The sequence below is a fragment of the Bos indicus x Bos taurus genome, chromosome X (assembly GCF_003369695.1).
Source record: "Bos indicus x Bos taurus breed Angus x Brahman F1 hybrid chromosome X, Bos_hybrid_MaternalHap_v2.0, whole genome shotgun sequence".
Lineage (NCBI taxonomy): Eukaryota > Metazoa > Chordata > Mammalia > Artiodactyla > Bovidae > Bos > Bos indicus x Bos taurus.
In genome coordinates this window covers 16,542,418-16,570,115 of record NC_040105.1, presented here as the reverse complement: position 1 = coordinate 16,570,115, position 27,698 = coordinate 16,542,418, and the positions used below count along the sequence as shown (strand labels likewise).

General features: G+C 38.0%; 1 protein-coding gene and 1 pseudogene across 8 annotated transcripts in view; one reads left to right on the top strand and one right to left on the bottom strand.

Moving 5' to 3' along the window:
* The first annotated feature begins 12,342 nt into the window (after positions 1-12,342).
* Positions 12,343-13,522, top strand: LOC113887821 (annotated as a pseudogene).
* A 6,956-nt stretch (positions 13,523-20,478) lies between these two features.
* The window catches only part of PPEF1 (protein phosphatase with EF-hand domain 1), a 157,448-nt gene continuing 150,228 nt past the window's right edge, over positions 20,479-27,698 (bottom strand). For all 8 annotated transcript variants that reach the window (XM_027534408.1, XM_027534407.1, XM_027534413.1 and 5 more), the window contains 3 exons: positions 25,197-25,360; positions 22,308-22,392; positions 20,479-21,112 (listed from right to left, as the gene is read on the bottom strand). In XM_027534408.1, coding sequence (XP_027390209.1) covers positions 20,904-21,112; positions 22,308-22,392; positions 25,197-25,360 — 458 coding nt within the window. In that variant the 3' untranslated portion in view covers positions 20,479-20,903. The remainder of the gene's footprint in view (positions 21,113-22,307; positions 22,393-25,196; positions 25,361-27,698) is intronic.

The following is a 27,698-nucleotide window of genomic DNA, read 5'->3' as shown; positions in this document are numbered from 1 at the left end:
TTGGTTCAAGATGGCAGAGAAGAACACGCACTCGTTTCCTCCTGCAAGAGCACCAAAATCACAACTAGTTGTCAAAACCACCATCAAATAGGAGGACACTGGAACCCATCAAATAAAGTTTTCCCAAGTCCAAAGACAAAGGAAAAGCTTCAATGAGATGGTAAGAGTGGCACAATCACGATAAAATCAAATCCCATACTGGCCAGGTGGGTGACCCACAAGCTGGAGAACAATACCAAAGAAGTTCTCTTACTGTTGTGAAGGTTCTGAGCCCCATGTCTGGCTTCCCAGCCTGGGGATTAGAAAAAGGGACTGAGAATCCCCAGGGAATCTGACCCTGAAGGCCAGCGGGATTTGATTATAGCACTTCCACAGGACGGGGAGGGTGATGGGGTTCAGAGACTCCAGTCTCAAGGGGTACAAACCAAATCTTGCCTGCACTAAGACCCAGAGGAAAGAAGCAGTGACTCCACAGGAAACTGAGCCAGATCTACATACTAGTGTTGGAGGGTCTCCTGCAGAGGTCTGGGTGGACAGTGGCTCACCATGAGGATGGGAGCCCACCAGTCGTGAGAGGTGTCCTTGGTGTGAGCCCTCTTGGAGGTCACCATTAACCCGATCATACACTCTGTAGACCCCAGGGCTGGGTCACCTCAGGCCAAACAACTAAGAAGGAAGAAGCACAGCCCCAGCCATCAGCAGACAATAGGATTAAAGTTTTACTGAGCATGGCCTTGCCCACCAGAACAAGACCCAGTTTTTCCCACCACCAGTCTCTCCGATCAGGAAGCTTACAGAAGCCTCCGCCTCATCCACCAGAGGGCAGACAGAAGAAGCAGGAAGAATCACAATCCTGCAGCTGCCAGAGTGAAAAGCACATCACAAAAAATTAATCAAAATGAAAAGGCAGAGTTATGTCCCAGATGAAGGGACAAGATAAAACCCCAGAAAAACTAAATGAAGTGGAGATAGACAACCATTCAGAAAAAGAATTCAGAATAATAACAGTGAAGATAATCTAGGGTCTCAGAAAAAGAATGGAGAAGATGCAAGAAATGTTTACCAAAGATCTGGAAGAACTAAAGAACAGAGATGAACAATACACTGGAAGGAATAGATAGCAGAATAACTGAAGCAGAAGAATGGAAAAGTGACCTGGAAGACAGAATGGTGGAAATCACTGCCTCAAAACAAAATATACAATAAAAAAATTTTTTTTAAATGAAGACAACATAAGAGATCTCTGAGACAACATTAAAAGCACCAACATTTGCATTGTAAGGGTTATAGAAGGAGAAGAGAGAAAGGACCTGACAAAATATTTGAGGATATAATAGTGGAAAACATCCCTAACATGGGAAAGGAAATAGTCAACCCAAGTCCAGGAAGCACAGAGAGTTCCAGGCAGGATAAACCCAAAGAGGAATACATCAAGACACATAGCAATCAAACTGACAAAAATGAAAGACAAAGATAAAATATTAAAAGCAACAAGGGAAAAATGACAAATAATATACAAGGGATCTCTAGAGATTTCTTCAAGAAAATTAGAGATACCAAGGGAACATTTAATGCAAAGATGGGCTCAATAAAGGACAGAAATGGTGTGGGCCTATCAGAAGCAGAAGATATTAAGAAGAGGTGGCAAGAATACAAAGAAGAACTGTACAAAAAAGATCTTCACAACCAAGATAATCACGATGGTGTGATCACTCACCTAGAGGCAGACATACTGGAATGTGAAGTCAAGTGGGCCTTAGAAAGCATCACTACGAACAAAGCTAGTGGAGGTGATGGAATTCCAGTTGAGCTATTTCAAATTCTGAAAGATGATGCTGTGAAAGTGCTGCACTTGATATGTCAGCAAATTTGGAAAACTCAGCAGTGGCCACAGGACTGGAAAAGGTCAGTTTTCATTCCACTCCCAAAGAAAGGTAATGGCAAAGAATGCTCAAACTACTGAACAATTGCACTCATCTCACACGCTAGTAAAGGAATGCTCAAAATTCTCCAAGCCATGCTTCAGCAATACGTGAACCGTGAACTTCCAGATGTTCAAGCTGGTTTGAGAAAAGGCAGAGGAACCAGAGATCAAATTGCCAACATCTGTTGGATCAGAGAAAAAGCAAGAGAGTTCCAGAAAACATCTATTTCTGCTTTATTGACTATGCCAAAGCCTTTGTGTGGATCACAATAAATTGTGGAAAATTCTGAAAGAGATGGGAATACCAGACCACCTGATCTGCCTCTTGAGAAACCTATATGCAGGTCAGGAAGCAAGTTAGAACTGGACATGGAACAACAAACTGGTTCCAAATAGGAAAAGGAGTATGTCAAGGCTGTATATTGGCACCCTGCTTATTTAACTTCTATGCAGATTACATCATGAGAAACGCTGGGCTGGAAGAAGCACAAGCTGGAATCAAGATTGCTGGGAGAAATATCAATAACCTCAGATATGCAGATGACACCACCCTTGTGGCAGAAAGTGAAGAGGAACTAAAAAGCCTCTTGATGAAAGTGAAAGTGGAGAGTGAAAAAGTTGGCTTAAAGCTCAACATTCAGAAAACTCAGATCATGGCATCTGGTCCCATCACTTCATGGGAAATAGATGGGGAAACAGTGGAAACAGTGTCAGACTTTATTTTGGGGGGCTCCAAAATCACTGCAGATGGTGATTGCAGCCATAAAATTAAAAGATGCTTACTCTTTGGATGGAAAGTTATGACCAACCTAGACAGCATATTCAAAAGCATAGAGATTACTTTGTCAACAAAGGTCCATCTAGTCAAGGCTATGGTTTTTCCAGTGGTCATGTATGGATGTGAAAGTTGGACTGTGAAGAAAGCTGAGTGCCGAAGAATTGATGATTTTGAACTGTGGTGTTGGAGAAGACTCTTGAGAGTCCCTTGGACTGCAAGGAGATCCAACCAGTCCATCCTACAGGAGATCAGTCCTGGGTGTTCATTGGAAGGACTGATGCTGAAGCTGAAACTCCAGTACTTTGGCCACCTCATGCGAAGAGTTGACTCATTGGAAAAGACCCTGATGCTGGGAGGGACTGGGGGCAGGAGAAGGGGATGACAGAGGATCAGATGGCTGGATGGCATCACCGACTCGATGGACATGAGTTTGAGTGAAGTCCAGGAGTTGGTGATGGACAGGGAGGCCTGGCATGCTGCGGTTCATGGGGTCGCAAAGAGTCGGACATGACTGAGCGACTGAACTGAACTGAATATACAAGGGAACTCCCATAAGGTTATCAGCTGATTTCTCAACAGAAAACTCTACAAGCCAGAAGGGAATGGCATGATATATTTAAAGTGATAAAAGGGAAGAAACTACAACCAAGAATACTCTACCTAGCAATACCCTTGTTCAGATTTGACAGAGAATCAAAAGCTTTATAGACAAGCAAAAGTTAAGAGAATTCAGCACCATCAAACCAGCTTTATTATAACAAATGCTAAAGGGACTTCTCTAGGCAGGAAACACAAGAGAAGGAAAAGATTTACAAAAAACAAACCTCCAAAATTATGAAAATCATAATAGGATCATATATATCGATAATTACCTTAAGTGTAAATGGATTAAATGCACCACCAAATCACACAGACTGGCTGGGTGGATGAAAACATCTGCATGTATTCACTTATACTTACCATATCACTCTACTTAACCTCCCAAATTGTATATAATTATTTTATATTGTTAGGTTAATCATGTTTTCATTATGGATTGCAATTATATTTTATTTTTATCTGGCTATTGACTATGAAAACTGATAAACCATCTTTTACTATTGTGATTTGTTGTTGTTGTTTAGTCACTCAGTCGTGTCCGACTCTGTGACCCCATGGACTATAGCCCGCCAGGCTTCTCTGTCCATGGGATTCTCCAGGGAAGAATACTGGAGTGGGTTGCCATGCCCTTCTCCAACTACTGTGATTATGCAGCTATTATTCATTTTAATACCACTGTATCATGATGGGGCAACGGAAAATATTAACACTAGAATTCTGTATCACTAAAACTACCATTTAATAGAAAAATCTGTAATCACTTTTTAAAATCCACATGCACATTAGAACTATCTTGGAATTTTTTGAAAAGTACAAAAACGGCCAGCTATTGCTTTTCTTCCTCCAAATCTTCAAGTGTGAGTCTAATGAGCAGCCATGTTTAAAAACAACTAGATTACATGATGATATTTTACTTCTATCTACTTTGTTTCACTTTTTCTATTTCATATTGAGTGCTCTCATTTGTTTGTCCACTTATCCTTCTCATTTTTCTATTGTTCTTTCTCAAGCCTTTATTTAGTAAAAAAGCTTTTGTATACATATATATATATAGTATATATATCTATTTTTGAAAACTTATGAATTTTTGCCTACCAAAAAAACTTACAGGACATTTTGGTTCCACTTGTTTAAGTGTGAATAGAATGCTAGATTTCTAATTTATATTGACTCAAAACTTTGATATTGTTTCATTTATTCTGATATCTAGTGTTACTGCTAAAAGTCTAGAAAGCTTATTATCTTAGTGATTTTTTAAAAAAAAATTTAAATGAGACTTAAAACTTCTAATCCAATTCTGAGAATATAAAGAAATACTATGTTGTAAAAAAAGAAAAATAAGAAATTAACATGTGATATATTAACTAAAATACAGACTTTTGTCCTAATTTCACAATATTTTATACTAGCATCAATTATTTGCTTTTATATCTTATTCAAGAGTCTACATTGTATTTAGTTGCATTGAGCAGCTTCAGATGCATGCAACAAATTCTGACAAATTCTTTTCATTTTTATTCTGTTACAATTATTTTCTAATTTTGTTATGGCTTTTTAGATACACCCATCATTTATAAGTGGACATTTAATTTTCAAATACATGGGATTTTATTTAAAGTATCTTTAATATTAATTTCTCATTTTGATACTTATTTCTCATTTAAATGCTTTCTTCTCTGCAATCACCCTCTGTTTTTTTTCAGTTTAACTTTATTGAGGCTTTTGATGGCTAAGTTGAAGATCACTCTTGGTAAATATCACATTGCACTTGAAAATATGTGGGTTATTTTAAAAATCTTTTGATATTGATTTCTAACAGAATTACACAGTGATAAGAGAACAGACTCTGTATGATTTCAATACCTGTACACCATGAAATTTTTGCACTTTATGTCCCTAGATATGTTCCATTGTCTTTTACTTTATAGTCCATGGGAACTTGAATAGAATTTGAATCCTACAAAATAAATAAATAAATGCTTTCTTCTCTGCAATCATCCTCTGTGGTTTTTTTTCAGTCTTTTAACTTTACCAAGGTTTTCAATGGCTAAGTCAAAGATTTCTCTTAGTAAACGTCACATAGCACTTGAAAGTAAGTGGGATATATTCAAGTATCTTTTGATATTGATTTCTAACATAATTTCACAGTGATTAAGAGAATAGACTCTGTATGATTTCAGTATCTTTAGATAATGAAATTTTTGCACCTTGTTTGATGTCCCTGGATGTTTCAGTTTCTCCTAGTTTACAGTATATGGGAACTTGAACAGAATTTGTACCCTGCTGTTGTGTGAAAACTGTATAAATCTTACTTATGTTGAACAGGTTCACAGTGCTTTTCAGGTCTATTATGTCCTTCAACTTTTCTGTCTATTCTATTAATTTTTGAGAGTTTGATATTGAAACTCCAACTAAAAATCTTAATTTATCTACTTAAAAATAATTGCAATATATAGTGGAACTATATGTAACTTTGTTCTGTGTTTTCCAAGTCTCCTGTAAATGTGTTATCGTACTTTCATAATTTAAAGTATAAAGAAATAAAAAACTTTTTTTTAAAGATAAGGTTTACCAATTCATTTTACAAAGCCAGCATACCTTAAATACCAAAACCAGACAAAGCTAATTTCAAGAAAAACAAATTCTCAACCTCAAATTCATTTATAAATATAGATACAAATTCTAAAAACAGATTAGCAAATAGACTTAGATATGAAATTTTAAAAATCACAAAGCGTTTCAGTATGAAGAAACCTATCAATACGAGTCTTTGTTTTAATAAACTGAGAAAGAAAATATAAGCATATTGATAGATATGAAATTTTAAAAATCACAAAGCGTTTCAGTATGAAGAAACCTATCAGTACGAGTCTTTGTTTTGATAAACTGAGAAAGAAAATATAAGCATATTGATAGATGCTAAAAGCAGCCATATCCCGGGGACTTCCCTGGTGGTCCAGAGCTTAGGAATCCACCTGCCAATGCAGAGGATGTGGGCTTGATCTCCGGTTCAGGAAGATCCCATATGCCATAATGCAACTAGGCCCGTGTGCCACAACTAAAGAGCCTGTGCACTGCAATGAAAAGATCCTGCATGATGCAACAAAGATCCTGTGTGCTGCAACTAAGACCCATTGCAGCCAAATAAATAAAATACAATAAAGATAAAAGCAGCCATTCCTAATAAAAACTTGAAGGAAAATAGGAATACATGAAAACTAAGGATATTTATTTAAAAACCAACAACAAAGATTATCTCAAATGCCAAAACCCTGAAAATATTTCATTAAAATCAAGGAGGAGACACGGGTGCACACTAATACCTTTATTATTTAACACTGTTTTAGGGCTTTAGTGGTTCTCAACCCTGGATGCTCATAAAGAATCATCTGGAAAGCTTTCCTGAAATATATATCAATTTAATCTCTGACCATAGAAGTCTGGCACTAGAACTTTTTAAAAAGCTTCCTGGTTGATGTTAATGCAACCTGGGATTGGAATCATTGTCTTAGAAGCGTCATCAAATGCAGTATGCAAAGAAAATAAAACAGGTATAATCTTTGGGGAAAAAGTAGGCTTGCCAGAAAAATACTGAACATCTAGTTAAATTTGAATTTCTAATGAACAATGAATACACTTTTAGGATAACTATGTCCCATGCAATATATATTTCCAGACATAATTATTCTAAAAAATTACTCATTGTTTATCTGAAATTATATTTAACTTGGCATTCTGTATTTTTGCTTCCTATCTCTGGTAGCCTTGAATGAAAATACATAAATCAGATCTGTTTGTTGATACTGTAACTGTCTACCCCCAAAACCCAAGAGATACTATTAAAAAACTTTTTAAATTAATATTTGGTAAGAAGGTTGGATATCAGATATATGACAGTAATATATTGATGTTTTTTTACTCTAACAATAAGTACCTAGAAATGCAAATGGGATAAGTTTTCATTTATAATAGTGGCCAAAAATGATAAAATACTTAGGAATATATTTAAGAATTTGTAACACAAATAACAAAAGTTTAATTTCTATACTATACAAAAATATCTTACAAACTGATAAGAAAAGGATGAAGAGAAAAAAAGAAAAAATTTAAAAAAGCAAAACAAGAAAAGGATGAAGAGCTCCAAAGAAAAGTAAGCCCCCCAAAACATGAATACACAATTCACAGAAGAGCAAGCCAGAACACATGAAAAGATGCTCAAATTCTTTAGTAGTTGGGGAATATAAATTAAAGTACTTATGTGATGTCATTTTATACTCAGATTCATAAAACATAGAACTGTAATATCTAATGCTAGTAGAGATGAGGAAAAGGGAATTTTCATACACTGGTGAGGGAAATGGCACTGCCAAAGACTTTCTGGAAGCCAATGTTGCAAAAGTGTTGGACCCAACTTAGTGACTAGACAACAACAATACAGCAACAGCCTTTAATTTTAATATTAACCAGCAATTCGACTTCTGGCAGTATCCCTTTAGGAGGGCTGGATTAGTACTCCTACATAGGAACATACATTCAATATTTATTGCAGCTTTACCTGAGTGGTCAAGAGCTGGAAACAAAGTAAAAAGCACCTATTAAAAAGCAGGATGGCTAAATAAAGGGTGATCCTTCATAGTGTGCATGTGTGCCAAGTCGCTTCAGTCATGTCTGACTCTTTGTGACACTATGGACTATAGCCTACCAGGCTCCTCTGTCCATAAGGATTCTCCAGGCAAGAATACTAGAGTGGGTTGCCATGCCCTTCCCCAGGGTATCTTCCAAACCCAGGGATTGAACCCACATCTCTTACGTCTCCTGCATTGGCAGACAGGTTCTTTACCATTAGTGCCACCTGGGAAGCCACTTTCATAGCACTGAAGTATAATAAATTAGTAAGAATAATAAGAAAAATAAATTCATGATCAAAAACATTCATGGCAGCACTGTCCATAATAACCATAGAGCCTATCAGTAGTACAATGGATAAATTCCAATATATTCAGTTCAGTTCAGTTCAATTCAGTCGCTCAGTCATGTCTGACTCTTTGCGACCCCATGAATCGCAGCATGCCAGGCCTCCCTGTCCATCACCAACTCCCGGAGTGCACTCAAACTCACGTCCATCAAGTTGGTGATGCCATCCAGCCATCTCATCCTCTGTCGTCCTCTTTCGTCCTGCTCCCAATCCCTCCCAGCATCAGGGTCTTTTCCGATGACTCAATTCTTCACATGAGGCGGCCAAAGTACTGGAGTTTCAGCTTCAGCATCAGTCCTTCCAATGAACACCCAGGACTGATCTCCTTTAGAATGGACTGGTTGGATCTCCTTGCAGTCCAAGGGACTCTCAAGAGTCTTCTCCAACACCACAGTTCAAAAGCATCAATTGTTCGGCACTCAGCTTTCTTCACAGTCCAACTCTCACATCCATACATAACCACTGGAAAAACCATAGCCTTGACTAGATGGACCTTTGTTGGCAGAGTAATATCACTGCTTTTAAATATGCTATCTAGGCATAACTTTCCATCCAAGGAGTAAGTGTCTTTTAATTTCATGGCTGCAATCACCATCTGCAGTGATTTTGGAGCCCCCCCAAAAATAAAGTCTGACACTGTTTCCACTGTTTCCCCATCTATTTCCCATGAATTGATGGGACCAGATGCCATGATCTGAGTTTTCTGAATGTTGAGCTTTAAGCCAATTTTTTCACTCTCCACTTTCACTTTCATTAAGAGGCTTTTTAGTTCCTCTTCACTTTCTGCCACAAGGGTGGTGTCATCTGCATATCTGAGGTTATTGATATTTCTCCCAGCAATCTTGATTCCAGCTTGTGCTTCTTCCAGCCCAGTGTTTCTCATGATGTACTCTGCATATAAGTTAAATAAGCAGGGTGCCGATATACAGCCTTGATGTACTCCTTTTCCTATTTGGAACCAGTCTGTTGTTTCATGTCCAGTTCTAACTGTTGCTTCCTGACCTGTATATAGGTTTCTCAAGAGGCAGGTCAGGTGGTCTGGTATTCCCATCTCTTTCAGAATTTTCCAGTTTATTGCAACCCACACAGTCAAAGGCTTTGGCATAGTATATTCCCACAATAAGAAATCATACAGTAATCAGTGAGAAAACTGTAACTCCATACATTCCGAATGTCATAAATACGTCATTAAAAAGGAGAATGTACTGAAAGGTTCCATTTATATAAAGCATAAAACAGTCTTAGAAGAAAATCTGTGCTGTTCCAAGTCAGGATAATGGTTAGTGTCAGGTGGGGGTAGAGTTGGGTATGTGGAAGGAGGTGTGAGGGGGATTCTGGGACACTGGTAGTGTTCTGTTTCTTGATTTGGGTGCTGGTTACATGGGTGTATTCACTATGGAAATTCACCAAGCAATACCCTCATGATTTGTACATTCAAAAAGAAAAGAATTAGAGCCATTACAGTTTACAGGGGTCTCAACTAGATGTTATTGGTTGAGAAATGCAGAATGCAAAAAATAATGAATACTAAAATACCATTTTATACACCATATAATAAACTACCTTGATTATATATTACTGTATACATAAATATATGTATATCTGATGACAAATATAGCTCTATATAGGTCTGTGTGTGTATTCCCAGTCATATCCAACTCTTTGAGACCCCATGGACTGTAGCCTGCCAGGCTTCTCTGTGCATGGGATTTCCCAGCAAGAATACTAGATTAGGTTTCTATTTTCTTCTCCAGAGGATCTTCCTGACCCAGGGATCGAACCCATGTCTCCTGCATCAGCAGGAGGATTCTTCACCACCATCACCTGGCAAGCCCTCTATATAGGTCTACATGGGATAAATAAAAATATGGAAGACCATACAGTAGGTTAACATGGCTTCCCTGAGTGACAGAGAAGGGAGGTTAGGCCCTTGCTTACGTTAGAGAAGGAAAGCTGGAAGGACAAAAAAATGTGCTCCTGTTTTTAAAAAAGTGTATAATATGATCCCATTTATGTTTTAAAAAAAACAGTAAAGAAGAAAATTATTTATTTAGAAATAGTTCTGCTGCTGCTGCTAAGTTGCTTCAGTCGTGTCCGACTCTGTGTGACCCCATAGACAGCAGCCCACCAGGCTCCCCTGTCCCTGGGATTCTCCAGGCAAGAACACTGGAGCGGGTTGCCATTTCCTTCTCCAATGCACGTAAGGGAAAAGGAAAAGTGAAGTCGCTCAGTCGTGTCCAACTCTTCGCAACCCCATGGACTTCAGCCCACCAGGCTCCTCCGTCCATGGGATTTTCCAGGCAAGAGTACTGGAGTGGGGTGCCACTGCCTTCTACCAGAGCTTAAAAACTGAGATCCAGTAAATGACACATATTGCATAATTCAAACACCATGGCTTATTATGAACACTGTTCAGGTAAAATATGAAGTCTCAAGATTATTAACAAATAGCAGTGGATACAAAATGTCTAATTACTACCTTCCAGCATTATGGTGGACAATCTGAAGATTCTTTTATTATATTTACCTAGAAGTACTGAGTAAAATGTAACAATTACATTTAAATGTACAGCTAAGCTCACAAAAAATAAAAGCAAATCCCCAGGTGCCAAAAACAAAGATGGAAGTGAAAAAGCACAGGGGTGAGTGCTTAAATAGGGGGTATTGGTCTCTAACATCCAGGGTTTTGGTGTTAATTCCCACAGAGGGGTAGCAAATGAAGTTTTGGGAGGCTAGAATCGGAAATGAGAACTTTCTATAAAGCCAAGACCCTCAAAAGACTATTCTATTTATGTAAGGATTGAAAAACAAGAGAGACCACAGGACACAGGGCTTTGGGTGGGGGGGTGGGGCGGGGAGGGGAAGAAAAGCTCTCCGAGAATTCAAAACCACAGGACTCAATTCACGCTGCTTTTACTCTACCCACATAGTTCAGAAACTCCAGACGAAAAAGCCACGGTAGAATTATTCCTCAAGCAGTGATACTCCTGGGACACAAAGCAGAAGTAAAAAAAACACTCTGAAGAGATACTTCTACATCCCAAATACCATGAGATTTTCCCAGTGGGGGGTGGGGGTGGGAAATATATATATTATGTGTGTGTGTGTGTGTGTGTGTGTGTGTGTATAAGCCCTGCTAATGATGAGTTCACAATAAAAAAATGCCAAAGCCCCTGAGTGAACAATCCAACCTGGCCTAGTCTACATGTACAAAAAACAAACAATTCTACCCCACTAACTGCAAATACAGCAGGAGAGAAACAGAAAGTGCTTATAAAGGAAATACACATAAAATGACTGAAAACCAAAAAGGAAGCAATCAAATCCTAATAGAACTAAATTCTCTGAAATTAGGAACTTTTTGAGAATATAAGGAACTTCTAGAGAATACAGTTGATCTTATTTGCCTAGTTACATAATCGCTATATAATGAATTAGTGAATACTGAAGTTTACTCCTCCAGGAAATACAGAGTTTGGTCCTTGTGAGCCTATGGTCACACATTTCTGTCAATCAATAATGTCACCTTGTTTTGAGTGTGCTTCTGTTTAAGGACACCTCATGTAATATATTTAGTTGATTCCTTAACACTGAACTCACGGCAGCAATGTAACTCAGGCTTGAGCAAACCTTATCTAATACATGTATTTTCTTCTTAAGGTACCTCACAACCTTCCTGCACTCAGGAAAACTTTAGATAGCACTTCAGCACTATATACTAACGCATATATATGGAATTTAGAAAGATGGTAACAATAACCCTGTGTACGAGACAGCAAAAGAGACACTGATGTATAGAACAGTCTTATGGACTCTGTGGGAGAGGGAGAGGGTGGGAAGATTTGGGAGAATGGCACTGAAACATGTAAAATATCATGTATGAAACGAAAAAAAAAATAAATAGCAAGATAACCAACAAAAAAAAGCACACAAATTTATAAAAAACCAGCACTAAATGCACCTCAGAGAGGTGACTTGTTTATAGTATGAGAGAGACAAGAAAGCAGACCACCTCCTTGCCCCACCACAGCTGGGAATAGGCGCAACCCCAAACAATTGCTCCTTTGCATATGACCACCATAAACATTATTTTTGGGTTACACACAGATTTTTAGAGACTAGGTGAATTCGCAAATACAGAATCTGCAAATAATAAGGATCTGTTGTGCATCTGCTGTATCTTTATATTTCCAGAGTTGGAAAGGATATTTTTGGTTTTTGACAAGATGCAAAAAGCACAAATTATAAAGGAAAAGACTGACAAACTGGATAAATTAAAATAAAATAAATTGAAATTTAAAACTTTTGCTTCAAGACCGGAGGCCGAACTCGGGATCTGACAAGATGGCTACGCTGCCCTGCAGGGTTATCAAGGAAACCTAGAGTCTGCTGGCAGAACCAGTTTCCGGCATTAAAGCAGAACTAGATGAGAGTAACGCCCATTATTTTCACGTGCTTGTTGCCAGGATTCCGCTTTTGAGGGAGGGAGTTTTCAACTTGAACTATTCCTTCCAGAAGACTACCCAATGGTAGCTCCTAAAGTACGATTCATGACCAAAATTTATCATCCTAATGTAGACAAGTTGGGAAGAGTAAGTTTAGATATTTTGAATAAGTGGTCCCTAGTACTGAAGATCTGAACAGTTCTGCCATATATCCAGGCTTTGTTAAATGCTCCCAATCCAGATGATTCATTAGCAAATGATGTAGTAGAGCAGTGGAAGACCAATGAAGCCCAAGCCACAGATACAGCTAGAGAGCATGGCCTATATATGCCATGAATATGGCATGAATAATATTTACATTGACCCAATCACCAAGTGTTCTAAGACTTTCTCCTTTTTTGTTTGCATTTAATGAATACAGTCTTACAAACACTGCAGAATAAAATTCTAGAAAGCTTCAGTCCTTTGGTGATTAAATGCACATTAGCAAATCTATGTCTTGTCCTGATTCACTGTTGTGAAACATCAGCAGAGGCTAGAAGTATCATCAAAACTGTTGACAAACTTTTACAAGGGCCCCACTCTGCTTTTATTTATTTCCTCCATCATGGTTTAAGTATAAAGCACCGGAAATGAAGGAAGTTGTCAGGGTTAGCTGCAGGGGTTTGGGTATTTTTATTATTTTTTTGTGTGGGGAGGTAGTTTTAATTTTATGGGCTCCTTTCCTCACTTTTATGGTGATCTAATTGCACTGGTTAAAGCAGCTAACCAGTTCTTTAGATATATGCTCTCTATCCAAATCTAACTTTATTCAGATGATGTAGATAGACAAACTTGATTGTTTCAATCAAAATGGGAACATTAAACAAACATCACAGCCCTCACTCTGCTGTCAAGTGCAGAATCCTCTTCAAGAAAAAGCTTGTAACCATTTTGGATGGCTTTTCTGAAAACTTCTGTAAATCTTACTTTTTAGTAAAATATTTTTTGTTATTCTACTTATACTACTTTTGCCTTTGTACAGTTTATTGTGTATTTCATGGTTACAGTGTGATAATTCTATTTAAAAACTGATGGAACATTCTACAAAATAAAGGAAAACTTTTGCTTGAAGACATATCAATATATCAGAAAGTGAAAAATCAAGTCACAGACTGGACTAAGTTATCTGCTTCCCAAATTTAGAACACAGGATTAGTACCGCTCAATCAGCAATGTATAAAGTGTATTCAAGACACTTCTCAGAGCATATTATTTTGATGTCACTACACCAAATGTTTATCAAAAGCTTGAATCAGATAAAGAGTACTTCTGGAGGATTCCCTGAAGGAAGTGCAGATCACCCACCCCTCTAGACTGGTAATTACAAACTCAAAGGACTAGAGAAGCCAAGAAAATAACAAAATTAAATGAATGTAAATATGTGACCCATGGAGGTCACAGGCACATCTAAGGAACAGTTATTCACTCCACAGAACACTTTTGAAGGTTGATTTTTGCAATCAGATTGAAACAGAATGGGACCTTCTGGTCCTTGCCCCCCATGTCCTCTGCCTGCTTTTTGTTTATGGAAAAACTTTAGCCAAGGACTAAGTTTAATCAGAGAAATGAGAACATTTGAATGAAATGTTGTTCTCTTCTGAAAACAGTCAAAGGAGATCAAATAATAATAATGTATCTCTTTCAATTTTGGTTTCCTCGATGTGTATGCCCAGGAGTGGGATTGCTGGGTCATAAGGCAGTTCTATTTCCAGTTTTTTAAGGAATCTCCACACTGTTCTCCATAGTGGCTATACTAGTTTGCATTCCCACCAACAGTTAAGAGGGTTCCCTTTTCCCCACACCCTCTCCAGCATTTATTGCTTATAGACTTTCGGATCACAGCCATTCTGACTGGCGTGAAATGGTACCTCATTGTGGTTTTGATTTGCATTTGTCTGATACTGAGTGATGTTGAGCATCTTTTCATATGTTTGTTAGCCATCTGTATGTCTTCTTTGGAGAAATGTCTATTTAGTTCTTTGGCCCATTTTTTGATTGGGTCATTTATTTTTCTGAAATTGAGCTGCAGGAGTTGCTTGTATATTTTTGAGATTAGTTGTTTGTCAGGTGCTTCCTTTGCTATTATTTTCTCCCATTCTGAAGGCTGTCTTTTCACCTTGCTTAGTTTCCTTTGTTGTGCAGAAGCTTTTAAGTTTAATTAGGTCCCATTTGTTTATTTTTGCTTTTATTTCCAATATTCTGGGAAGTGGGTCATAGAGGATCCTGCTGTGATGTATGTCAGAGAGTGTTTTGCCTATGTTCTCCTCCAGGAGTTTTATAGTTTCTGGTCTTATGTTTAGATCTTTAATCCAGAATTGAAAGAGACACGTGTACCCCAATGTTCATCGCAGCACTGTTTATAATAGCCAGGACATGGAAGCAACCTAGATGTCCATCAGCAGATGAATGGATAAGAAAGCTGTGGTACATATATACAATGGAGTATTACTCAGCCATTAAAAAGAATACATTTGAATCAGTTCTAATGAGGTGGATGAAACTGGAGCCTATTATACAGAGTGAAGTAAGCCAGAAAGAAAAACACCAATACAGTATACCAATGCATATATATGGAATTTAGAAAGATGGTAACAATAATCCTGTATGCGAGACAGCAAAAGAGACACTGATGTATAGAACAGTCTTTTGGACTCTGTGGGAGAGGGAGAGGGTGGGATGATTTGGGAGAATGGCATTGAAACATGTATAATATCATATATGAAACAAATCGCCAGTCCAAGCTCGATGCATGATACTGGTTGCTTGGGGCTGGTGCACTGGGATGACCCAGAGGGATGGCATGGGGAGGGAGGAGGGAGGGGGGTTTGGGATGGGGAACATGTGTATACCTGTGGTGGATTCATGTTGATGTATGGCAAAACCAATACAATATTGTAAAGTAATTAATCTCCAATTAAAATAAATAAATTTATATTAAAAAAAGAAAACAAAAATGAAACCAAAATCTTCATAATCAACTAAATTCCCATTGTGAACACTTAAAATATAAAATTATCAAAATAATACATAAAATAATTTATGAAAATAAAAAATTAATAAATAAAATAATAATAATAATGTAGTGATTAAGCATAGTCAAGGACCTTTAGTTCTTTCTCAAGGCCTATAGATAATATTCAGAGCCATATCCTGTCAGGTGTCTTATAGATACTGAAACCCCAGGTAGAGATGTTAACTACATGATGACCAGACTGTACCCATGACATAAGGGGCCACAATTCTGAGAACTGGCCTTAAAGAAATGGAAACAAACTGAGCCTGGAAATGAAGGTCAACTGTACTTAAAATAATGGAGATGACACTGGTTAAACCACTGATGACCAATTTGAGGTGATGGAATTCCAGTTGAGATATTTCAAATCCTAAAAGATGATGCTGTGAAAGTGTTGCACTCAATATGCCAGCAAATCTGGAAAACTCAGCAGTGGCCACAGGACTGGAAAAGGTCAGTTTTTATTCCAATCCCAAAGAAAGGCAATGCCAAAGAATGCTCAAACTACTGCACAATTGCACTCATCTCACATGCTAGCAAAGTAATGCTTAAAATTCTCCAAGCCAGGCTTCAACAGTACATGAACCATGAACTTCCAGATGCTCAAGCTGGATTTAGAAAAGGCAGAGGGACCAGAGATCAAATTGCCAACATCCTCTGGATCATCAAAACAGCAAGAGGGTTCCAGAAAAACATCTATTTTTGCCATCTAGTTTTACTTTATTGACTACACCAAAGCCTCTGACTGTGTGGATCACAACAAACTGCAGAAAATTCTTAAAGAGATGGGAATACCAGACCACTTGACCTGCCTCCTAAGAAATCTGTACGCAGGTCAAGAAGCAACAGTTAGAACTGGACATGAAACAACAGACTGGTTTCAAATAAAGAAAGGAGCATGTCAAGGCTGTATATTGTCACCCTGCTTATTTAACTTATATGCAGAGTACATCATGTGAAATACCAGGCTGGATGAAGCACAAGCTGGAATCAAGATTGCTGGGAGAAATATCAATAACCTCAGATATGCAGATGACACCACCCTTGTGGCAGAAAGTGAAGAAGAACTAAAGAGCCTCTTGATCAAAGTGAAAAAGAGGAGAGTGAAAAAGTTGGCTTAAAACTCAACATTCAGAAAACTAAGATCATGGCATCCGGTCCCATGACGTCATGGAGAAACAGTGAGAGACTTTATTTTGGGGGGCTCTGAAATCACTGCAGATGGTGACTGCAGCCATGAAATTAAAAGATGCTTGCTCCTTGGAAGAAAAGCTATGACCAACCTAGATAGCATATTAAAAAGCAGAGACATTACTTTACCAACAAAGGTCTGTCTAGTCAAAGCTATGGTTTTTCCAGTAGTCATGTATGGATGTAAGAGTTGGAACATAAGGAAAGCTGAGCACCAAAGAACTGATACTTTTGAACTGTGGTGTTGGAGAAGACTCTTGAGAGTCCCTTGGACTGCAAGGCGATCCAACCGGTCAATCCTAAAGGAAATCAGTCCTGAATATTCATGGAAGGACTAATGCTGAAGCTGAAACTCCAATACTTTGGCCACCTTATGTGAATAAATGACTCATCTGAAAAGACCCTGATGCTGGGAAAGATCGAAGGTGGGAGGAGAAGGGGATGACAGAGGATGAGATGGTTGGATGGCATCACCGATGTGATGGACATGAGTTTGAGTAGGCTCTGGGAGTTGGTGATGGACAGGGAAGCCTGGCGTGCTGCAGTCCATGGCGTCACAGAGTTGGACACGATTGAGTGACTGAACTGAATTGACCAATTTGAAGATGACTGTAAGAGCTGACTGTTCTGTTTCTTCATGAACCCTTCCTCTGTCTATCAAAGCTCTTACCCGCTGCTTGTTGGGGGTGGGGGGGTGGGCGGTGGTGGTGAGCTGGCCTTTGGATAGATGTCCACCCCCACGTCCTGCCCCCCACCCTAGTTGCCAGCACCTGAAATAAAGCAAACTTTCCTTTCCACCAACCCCGCCTGTTTATCGGCTTTTGAGAGGCGAGCAGCTGGACCCCACCTTTTGGTAACAAGATGACCACTTTAAAATCATGTATTTAAATTAACCAAACTAAGACACCCAAACCACATTTTTCCAATTTCTATTAAAATATAATTTTATGGATTCTAATATATTGTGAATATAACAGTCTACACTGAGGAAATTCAAAAATAAAGATCATGAAACATGTAAAAAAACAAACCAAAAAAAACCCCACAGAGGATTAGCACCATGAAGGGTTTTAGAAATCAATAAGAAAAAGATAAACAGATATTAGAAACACAAGCAAAGGATAAGAACAAGCATTTTCTTAGAAGAAAACAGACTAACCAACTAACTAATGAAAAGATGCTCAATTTCATTTGTAATTAAGAAATATAAATTTAAAATGAGAAATTTCACAACTCTATATTAATTGTATAACATATATACACACATACTTTGTAAAACTGAATTTTAGTTAAGCACAACTCTTCTCAAGCATAAGTTTGTGACATTAAATGATAATGTTTAGTAAAATCAAAGGACATTTTTTAGGTAAAATTTCCAACAAAGGCATACAATTAATCCCAGAGATTAGAAGCCCAAGGGAGAAAATGAAAGTTGTAGAAAGAAACCCAAGAATAAATAACCAAATGACATTCAGGAAGCAACAAAAAAAGACTCATCTGGTACTGCCAGAGATTGGATATTTCTTAAAACAACTATTCCAGAATGAGCAGTGGATTTTCATGTGAGATAATGCAGCAGAAGCTCAGCACACGTCAGCTTATACACAGTCAGAGTACTCGTTTTTTTTTTTTTTTCAAAAATTATTTTTCCGGAACCACTCTCAGTACCAAATTCTGTATCAATCAGAGTTCAAACAGAGGCCAAACCAGTGAGGGAGGTGGGGAGAGGGGTGTGTGTGTGTAGACGTGGTTTATACAAATGTGGAAGCTGGTTAAGCAGGCTCTGTAGGGCTGTCGACAACATACCTGATTCTGGAGCTCGATGTCCACAGGGTAGGCAGGCAGGGCAGATCTGGAGCAGGCTCAAACCCACACGCACAAGCTGGCACCTCACAAGAACCTGGCATCCTGAAGAAGCCAGGGCCCTCCATCATGGCGCTAAACATACACTGGGCCTGAGGAACTTCATCACGGACCTAAACACACACCTGGCCCAGAAATTGCATCATGGCATTGAACACACACACCTGGCCCAGGTGCTCATCCTGCAGCTAAACCCACACAGTGGTCCCAGGAATAAGAGCAGCTGACATGGGATCCCAGGGAATACAGCAATTGCAGGCCTAGCTGCCGCTTCACACCAAGGTCAATCAGCAGTTCAGCAATAGCGTATAGGAGCTACACCATGGCTGCCACTTCTCTTTGCCTTCCAAATCTCTTAAGAATCTCCACCATGGTCCACCTTAAACAGAAACATGCAAGAAAGGGAATTCTGAGAACTGTAGTTCAGCCTAGCCAAATTGACACATTCTTTAATGGTTATGTGTCTCTTCAGACTCCCCTATTGCTCTTGAGTTAGCTGTAGTAAATTCTTTTTTTCCCTAGGAAAATTATGCATCATGATCAGAAAATGTAGTATCTTTGTTATTGATTGCTTAGTGTTTGATATATGTTTTGTGGTCTAATACATGACCAGTTTTTATAAATGTTCCATATGAGCTTGAAAATAATGTGTATTCTCTAAAACTGATTGCAGAATACATATACACATACATGATCAGGTAAATTAATTAGGTTGTCCAATCTTCTATACACAAGTTTTTTATGTAAGTGATCAATTACTGACAGATGTATATTAAAAATCTCCCTCTATCAATTTCTCCCAGCAGTTACGTCAATTTTTACACTATCACTTTTAAAACTCTACGTTTTTAGATGCATAATTTTATAACTATTATATCTTCCTGGTGAATCATTCCTTTTAGCATTCAGTAGTGACCTTTTGGGAGAGGAAATGGCAACCCACTCCAGTATTCTTGCCTGGGAAATACCATGGACAGAGGAGCCTGGTGGGTTACAGACCATGGAATCGCAAAGACTTAGACATGACTGAGCAACTAAGCAACAACAATGACCTTTTTATCCAAATGATATTCTTTTCTAAAGTCTATCCTGTCCAAATGTAATATCACTGAATAAAGCTAATATCACTTAAACCATAGTAATAATACCATAATAGCAATTTAATTATGCTTTTTTTCACCTTGCCTTTGAGGTTTCTTTTACTTACCTGCCAATTCAGCAATGCATTTTTAAAAGATATTTGTTACACGTGATCCATTATTTCTGGTGTGTGTAGCAAGCAGGCATATTGATATTTAATCTGGCATATTGATAGATCCTGAAGTTCCCAAACTTAGAGAAAAATGAAACATGCACTCACCTTTAGTAGAAATCTCTTATGTTTGATATGCAATCAGAATGGCAGAATAAACTACACAATGTATACACAACCAAGCCCCATCTTACCAATGAAGGTGTCAAACTGTATTAATTATAGGGTTCCATCTGGATGTATTCACTTTTTATCTCCAATAGACAAGAAAAATTATGCTTTTTCAAACAATACACTCCAACACCCTCCCCCCAAGATTCTGATATGGCCCCCATCCCTGAAGTGTGGTTCTCCCACAACAGAAAATCACTGGTTTATGGTATCTCCAAAGAAGATTACAGTTTAAAGATGGAAACACTTTATTCCATTAATAGTTTTGTATTCCTCCTCCCACCCCTCAGCCACTCACAGATGCTGTACTTTCCTCTGGTGTTCTGTGGGTTCTTTTCAATATGTTTCCAAACTGCTCAGGTCTCCTGGTCAGGTGGCATCCAAGAGACCAACACTAGGCTTAAATTCAGTTTCTACCCGACAATGTGGGACTCCCACTACTGGAGTCAAATTCTATAAGCTGACATTTAACCTAGTCTTACCAATAACAGCTTACTAGGGACTTACAATACCCACATTATACATCTACTTATGGCATAAATTGGGGTCTACTTCTGTCTACTGTTGAGTATGGATTTCAAGGGTCATGGTAAGGACTGTGTCAGAGATTTGGGCCAACTATTTCACGGAGGGAAAGCCCTAATTCTTGTTATGCAAGCTTGGTGTCTGATTTGTTCAACTGGTCAAATTTATGCACTACATAGAAAGCCTTTAAAAACTCATTAAAGTCAATGCTTCCATCTTTGTTTAAGTCCATCCTTTCGGCGAGCTCATCAAACTGGGAATCATCAATATGGACACTGTAGTGACTTTTGAAAAGTCTCCACATGCTACGAAATTCTTCCATGGAGATCAGGCCTGAAAGAATATAGAAGGCTGTGAATATTCATTTTTAAGACCCATCCTAGGGAGGGGTGGGGTTTCCCAGGGGGCCCAGTGGTAATGAATCCGCCTGCAATACAGGACACATGAGTTCGATCCCTGAGTCAGGAAGATCCCCTGGAGAAGGAGATGACAACTCACTCCAGTATTCTTGCATGGGAAATCCCATGGACAGAGGACCCTGGCAGGCAACAGTCCATGGGGCAGCAAAAGAGTCGGACATGACTTATCAACTAAATAACAACAAAAATGCCTGGCCGTTGAGAAACTGAAGGAAATGGAAAAGTAAGATTGTAAATGAAAGAAACAATATGTCAGTTTAAATTACCAAGTGATCCTGAGATTTTTTTTTAATTTATTAGTATTTTTTTACTTTACAATATTGTATTGGTTTTGCCATACATTAACATGCATCCGCCATTATTCTAAAGCTGGAATGAGTAAACAGTGAACCAAAGGTGGGGGAGGGGACTGCAGACTGTGGTACTAATACATGTAATGTAGAAATTACAAGATCTAAAACCTAAGGGCGAGGGACACAAAGGATGGTAGAGAGGAGAGCTACATCAAAGGAAAGGGAGAATTAGCCCTGAGACTCAATAAGAGGATTGTAAACAATGGCTCCACCATTTTCTATAGGCAGTAACTTACTTTTGTGTTTTGATTAGTGATTTTTTGGTATTTAATGCTCTCTGCAGTTGGGGATTATTTGATGATATTTTTTAAAGCTTCAAGATTATCTGATGATATTTTTTAAAGCTTGAAAATAAATAATTGTGCATCAAACCTAAGCAGAAAGAGTTTTCATAGTCCTCAGTCCAAAAAACAGAATCAGAACTCTAGGAATGATTTTTATTGCCAGAAATAATTATGATTTTTAAATGGACAGTTAATTCTTTTTCCATCTGTGCTGGTGATTTATAAAAGGAGCTGGTCTTATCTGACTAATGGATACATAAGCCTGTACCATATGGATTTGAATAGAGAGTTTGTGGCCAAACTAAAAAAAACAGTAATATTAAACATGAGTTTATCCCCATGCTCTCCTCTCTTCCCTGAGTTAAATCAAGTTTGGATGAAGAATGCATTAGATGAAAACAGAGTTCTGGTTTCAAATAAACAGACTAGCCTTTGCTTTCTACTGCTACTGAACCAATCGAAGCAAATTTACCTGAGTGATCAGAGTCAATGATATTAAAGATGATTTGCAGGTCAGATCGGTATCTGTACACTGTTTCAATTAGAGAAGACTGAACCTAAAATAAAGATTGTCTAAATGTTAAAACATACAGAATAGCAGATCAATTTTAGTAAAAGTAACAAACACACAACATGGTCACCAATTCAGAGTATGTGATTTAGATAGAAATTTGAGAAGGCAAGCCTTCCTTGGAGACCCAACCCTCTTAAATCAGATAAAAGACCATGCTCTTGTGTTCTGTAGTGTCTTCAGCCTATGTTCCTCAGAGGATGGTCCAAAGTGAATCTGGAAGGAGTAAATAACAATAGCCAATATTTATTGATAGCACCTGTGTGCCAGGCTCTGCATTCAGAGTGTCTATGGATTATTTCATTCAGTCCTCAAAAACAGGCCCAAGGAACACAACCATTATTGTGCCCATTTTACAGACTGGAAGACAAACAGGTAAAGTAAGTTTCAGAAGGTTCACATAATTGGTAAGTGAGATTTAAATCTTGGCCTGAAGCCAAGACCTATGAGCTTAGTCACCATGGTAAACTGTCTCTCAAGTGAAGCCAAAAGTCTCCTTCCTGTGGATATTTTAGCTTCCCATGTGTACATTTACTTCCTTTTCTCTAATCAACTTTTCATCTCCCCTGCAAACAATCACCCCAGTCCTAGTTCCCATCAGCTCACTTTCAGCCCAATATTGTAACTAGTTACTGATGAGTACCGAAGGTCTGACAATTCTCCCTGGGGTATTCCCATTTTAATAAGAAATTCTAAATTTTAAAATTCTTAATGTATAAGATATCAATAAGTCTATACTTTGTTGTTGTTGTTCAGTCGCTCAGTTGTGTCCAACTCTTTGCGACCCCATGGACTGCAGCACACCAGGCCTCCCTGTCCATCACCAACTCCTGTAGCCTACTCAAACTCATGTCCACTGAGTCGGTGATGCCATCCTACCATCTCATCCTGTCGTCCCCTTCTCCTCCTGCCTTCAATTTTTCCCAGCATCAGGATCTTTTCCAATGAGTTGGCTCTTCGTATCAGGTGGCCAAAGTATTGGAGCTTCAGCATCAGTCCTTTCAGTGAATATTCAGGGTTGATTTCCTTTAGGATTGACTGGTTTGATCTCCTTGCTGTCCAAGGGACTCTCAAGAGTCTTATCCAACACCACAGTTCAAAAGCATCAATTCTTTTGACATTCAGCCTTTATGGTTCAACTGTCACATCCGTACATGACTACTGAAAAAGCCATAGTTTTGACTAGACAGACCTTTGTTGGCAAAGTGATGTCTCTGCTTTTTAATACGCTGTCTATGTTTGTCATTGCTTTTCATCCAAGGAGCAAGTATCTTTTAATTTCATGGCTGCAGTCACAGTGATTTTGGAGCCCAAGAAAATAAAGTCTGTCACTGTTTCCATTGTTTCCCCATCTATTTGTCATGCAGTGATGGGGCCGGATGCCATGATCTTAGTTTTCTGAATGTTGAGTTTTAAGCCAGCTTTTTCATTCTCTTTCACCTTCATCAAGAGGCTCTTTAATTCCTCTTTGCTTTCTGCCATAAGGGTGGTGTCATCTACATATCTGAGGTTATTGCTAGTTCTCCTGACAATCTTGATTCCAGCTTGTGCTTCATCCATCCCAGTGTTTCTCATGATGTACTCTGCATATAAGTTAAATAAGCAAGGTGACAATATACAGCCTTGACATACTCCTTTCCCAATTTTGAATCAGTCCATTGTTCCATGTCTGGTTCTAACTGTTGCTTCTTGACCTGCATACAGGTTTCTCAGGAGGCAGGTAAGGTGGTCTGGTATTCCCATCTCTTTAAGAATTTCCCACAGTTTCTTGTGATCCACACAAAGGCTTTAGCATACTCAATGAAGCAGAAGTAGATGTTTTTCTGGAATTTTCTAGCTTTCTCTATGATCCAGCAGATGTTGGCAATTTGATCTCTGGTTCTGCCTTTTCTAAATCCAGCTTGTACATCTGGAAGTTCTCAGTTCACATACCATTGAAGCCTAGCTTGAAGGATTTTGAGCATTACTTTGCCAGCATGTGAAATGAGTGCAATTATGCAGTAGTTTGAACATTATTTGGCATTGCCCTTCTTAGGGATTGGAATGAAAACTGACCTTTTCCAGTCCTGTGGCCACTGCTGAGTTTTCCAAATTTGCTGGCATATTGAGTGCAGCACTTTCACAGCATCATCTTTTAGGATTTGAAATAGCTCAGCTGGAATTCCATCACCTCCATTAGCTTTGTTCATAGTGATGCTTTCTAAGGCCCACTTGACTTCACACTCCAGGATGTCTGGTTTTGGGTGAGTGAGCGTGCCACTGTGGTTATCCAGGTCATTAAGATCTTTTTTGTATAGTTCTTCTTTGTATTCTTGCCACCTTTTCTTAATATCTTCTGCTTCTGTTAGGTCCATACTGTTTCTGTCCTTTATTGTGCCTATCTATGCCCAAAATGTTCCCTTGGTATCTCTAATTTTGTTTCTTGGTATCTATACTTACTGGCAGTTAATAGGAGTGTGTTGAGTGTTTTAAAAAGTGTATTACATGAAATGCAGATTTCATATCTGCTCTTCTGCTGAACAGAACTTAAGACAAGAATCACATATTTGACAGAGATTTGCTCGCAGAAACTTTTTCATTCTTCTCATTTTGGCTATCCTTACAACACACAAATTTCCTGAACAGATCACAACATACCTGGAACACCCCCCCTTAGCTGTTTTCCTGAGACTGCCATGCCCATCCACTAGCCAATTCCACTTTCAACTTTTTCAAAGAACTAAGGAACTCATAAGTTGTCCAGAGGATATTCAGTGCCAGCCAGGTTTTAACTGGTGTTATTTCACTTACCTCTTTCACAGGTTTCTGAATGTGGACATCCTGGAAGCCAGACATGTAGTCAATATTTCCATCTTTGTCTGTGGTTACCAGATGAGAACTCAGTGATCTCCATGGTAAGTTCAGCCCCAAAACATTCTCCATTGAAAAAGCCCACTGGCCCATTGAAAGTTTTCCTAACGGCAACAACAAAGCCCATATAATTGGTTGATAAGTTGATTTTTAAAAAATGCAACCTCATCAATGGAGCAAGCAGACAGCCTGGGTTTTGAGGTCTGGGTGCCTCTGCTACCCTTTATCATCTGTCTACCAGACCCCACAGCTCTGAGGGAAGATTAACTAAAGAAAGCCTTAGAGGTTCCATGGATCTTTTCCTTACTGTTATGGGTAAGTGATCAGAATTTGGGTATGCTAGATCTTTTTCCCTTTTTCTTACTAACAAAGTAAGGTATAATTATAATAGAAGACTTGAAAACACAAAAGGATATAAAAGATAAGATTACTTTTAACATTTGAGCATATTGCTCATGTCTCATTTTCTTAGGTAGTATCCTTTCATCCTCTAATATTACATGTAGTATTTAAAAATATACTTTTGCTTTCTGATTATTAAAGATACGCTCATTTGAAAGGATTTTGAATAAACAGAAAACATTACTATTTCTACTGTTTTTCTATGTATATAAACATGGACATATATAAAGGTACAATATTTTATATTTCTTAAAGCCAAATATACGTTGTACCATATGTTTCATATATATGTATTACATATGGCAACACACACATACACAACAAACATAGATATTCTAACTTGATTCTTTACTTACAATCATGGACATGCATCTATGTTAATAAACATAAACCTACATCATTCTTTTAATGGCTGTGAAATTATTCCATTATTTTCTTAGGATCATTCCTAGAAGTAGAATTGCTAGACCTAAAGGTATGTACATTTTAAGGCTTCTGATATATTTTGCCAAACTGCTTTCAAGAAAGAGTAGTCATTTGATACCCCCACCAAGACCATTCACCACACACTTAGCTGCTAAGGACAAAGGTTATTTAGAAGTGTATTCCTCATTTCCAAGCCCAAGGGGATTTTCTAGCTACCTTATGTAATTAAGTTGTAGTTAATTTCACTATGTCAGAGAATTTATTCTATATGTTTCCAATACAAAATTTGTAGAGATTTGCTTTATGTTCCACTTAATGGTCAAACATAAATGTTCCATTTATGCTTGACAAGAGTGTATATTCTGCAATGTTGGATAGAGTTCAACATATGTCTTTTACAAAAAGTTTGTTAAACTTTTGTCTGTTTATACTTTCAGTTCCTGAGAAAAGAGTGTTACAATCTCCCACTATGACAATAGATTTTTCAACTTCTACTTGTTCAGTCCATTTTTGTTTTACACAGTTTTTAAGGAGACTATATAAATAGGTACATACACATTTCAAATGGATTCAATTAGAAAACTGAGTATTATTATAAAGTATCTCTTTATAGTTCTAATAATGTGTATCTCCTTGAAGTCTACTTTGTCTGATATTAATAGAGTTGTTCCCACTTTGTTTTTTTTCAATGTTTTGTATAGATCTTTCTAGACTTTGTTTTTTTTCAATGTTTTGTATAGATCTTTCTAGACTTAAAATGAGGTTATAGCCCAATAAACCTATAATTAGTTGAAGATATAATAAATAAAAAATGCATTTAACACATCTAACCTACTGAAAAACATAGCTTAGCCTAGCCTACCTTAAATGTGCTCAAAACACTTACATTAGCCTAGAGTTGAGCAAAATTATCTAATACAAAGCCTATTTTATAGTAAAGTGTTGACTATCTCCTGTAATTTATTGAATAATGTTCTGAAAGTGAAAAATTGGCTGTATGAGTACGGGATGGTTGTAAATGTATCAGTTGTTTACCCTTGTGATCACCTGGATGGCTGGGAACTGTGGCTCAATACTACCACCCAGCATGAGAGAGCATCATACTATATATCGCTCGTCTGGGAAAAGGTCAAAATTCAAAATATGTTTCTCCTCAATGCATATGGCTTTCATACAATTTTAAAGTCAAAAACTCGTAAGTCAAACCACCATAAATTGGGGACAACCTGTACATATGATTCCACTGTCTACTGGCTTCTGTTGCAACTTTTGAGAAGTCTGATGTCACTCTAACTGTTGTATCTTGAGCAATGTGTGTTTCCTCTGGTTGCTTCTAAGATTTTCTTTTTGCTGTTGGTGTGCTGCAGTTTCACCACAAGTGTGTATAGGTGTGAATTTGATTTTATTTATCCTATTTGAGAATCACTGTTCCTCTTTACCTGTGAGTATGAGTTCTTTCAACAATTCTGGCAAACTCTCAGCCATTATCATGCAAAATATATTCTCTCTTACTGTCTCTCCTCCTGGGACCATGCTTAGATGTATATTAAACATTTTATTCTTAATCTTTCTAATTTTTTTAGCAATATCTAAATTTGTATTTAACCCATTCAT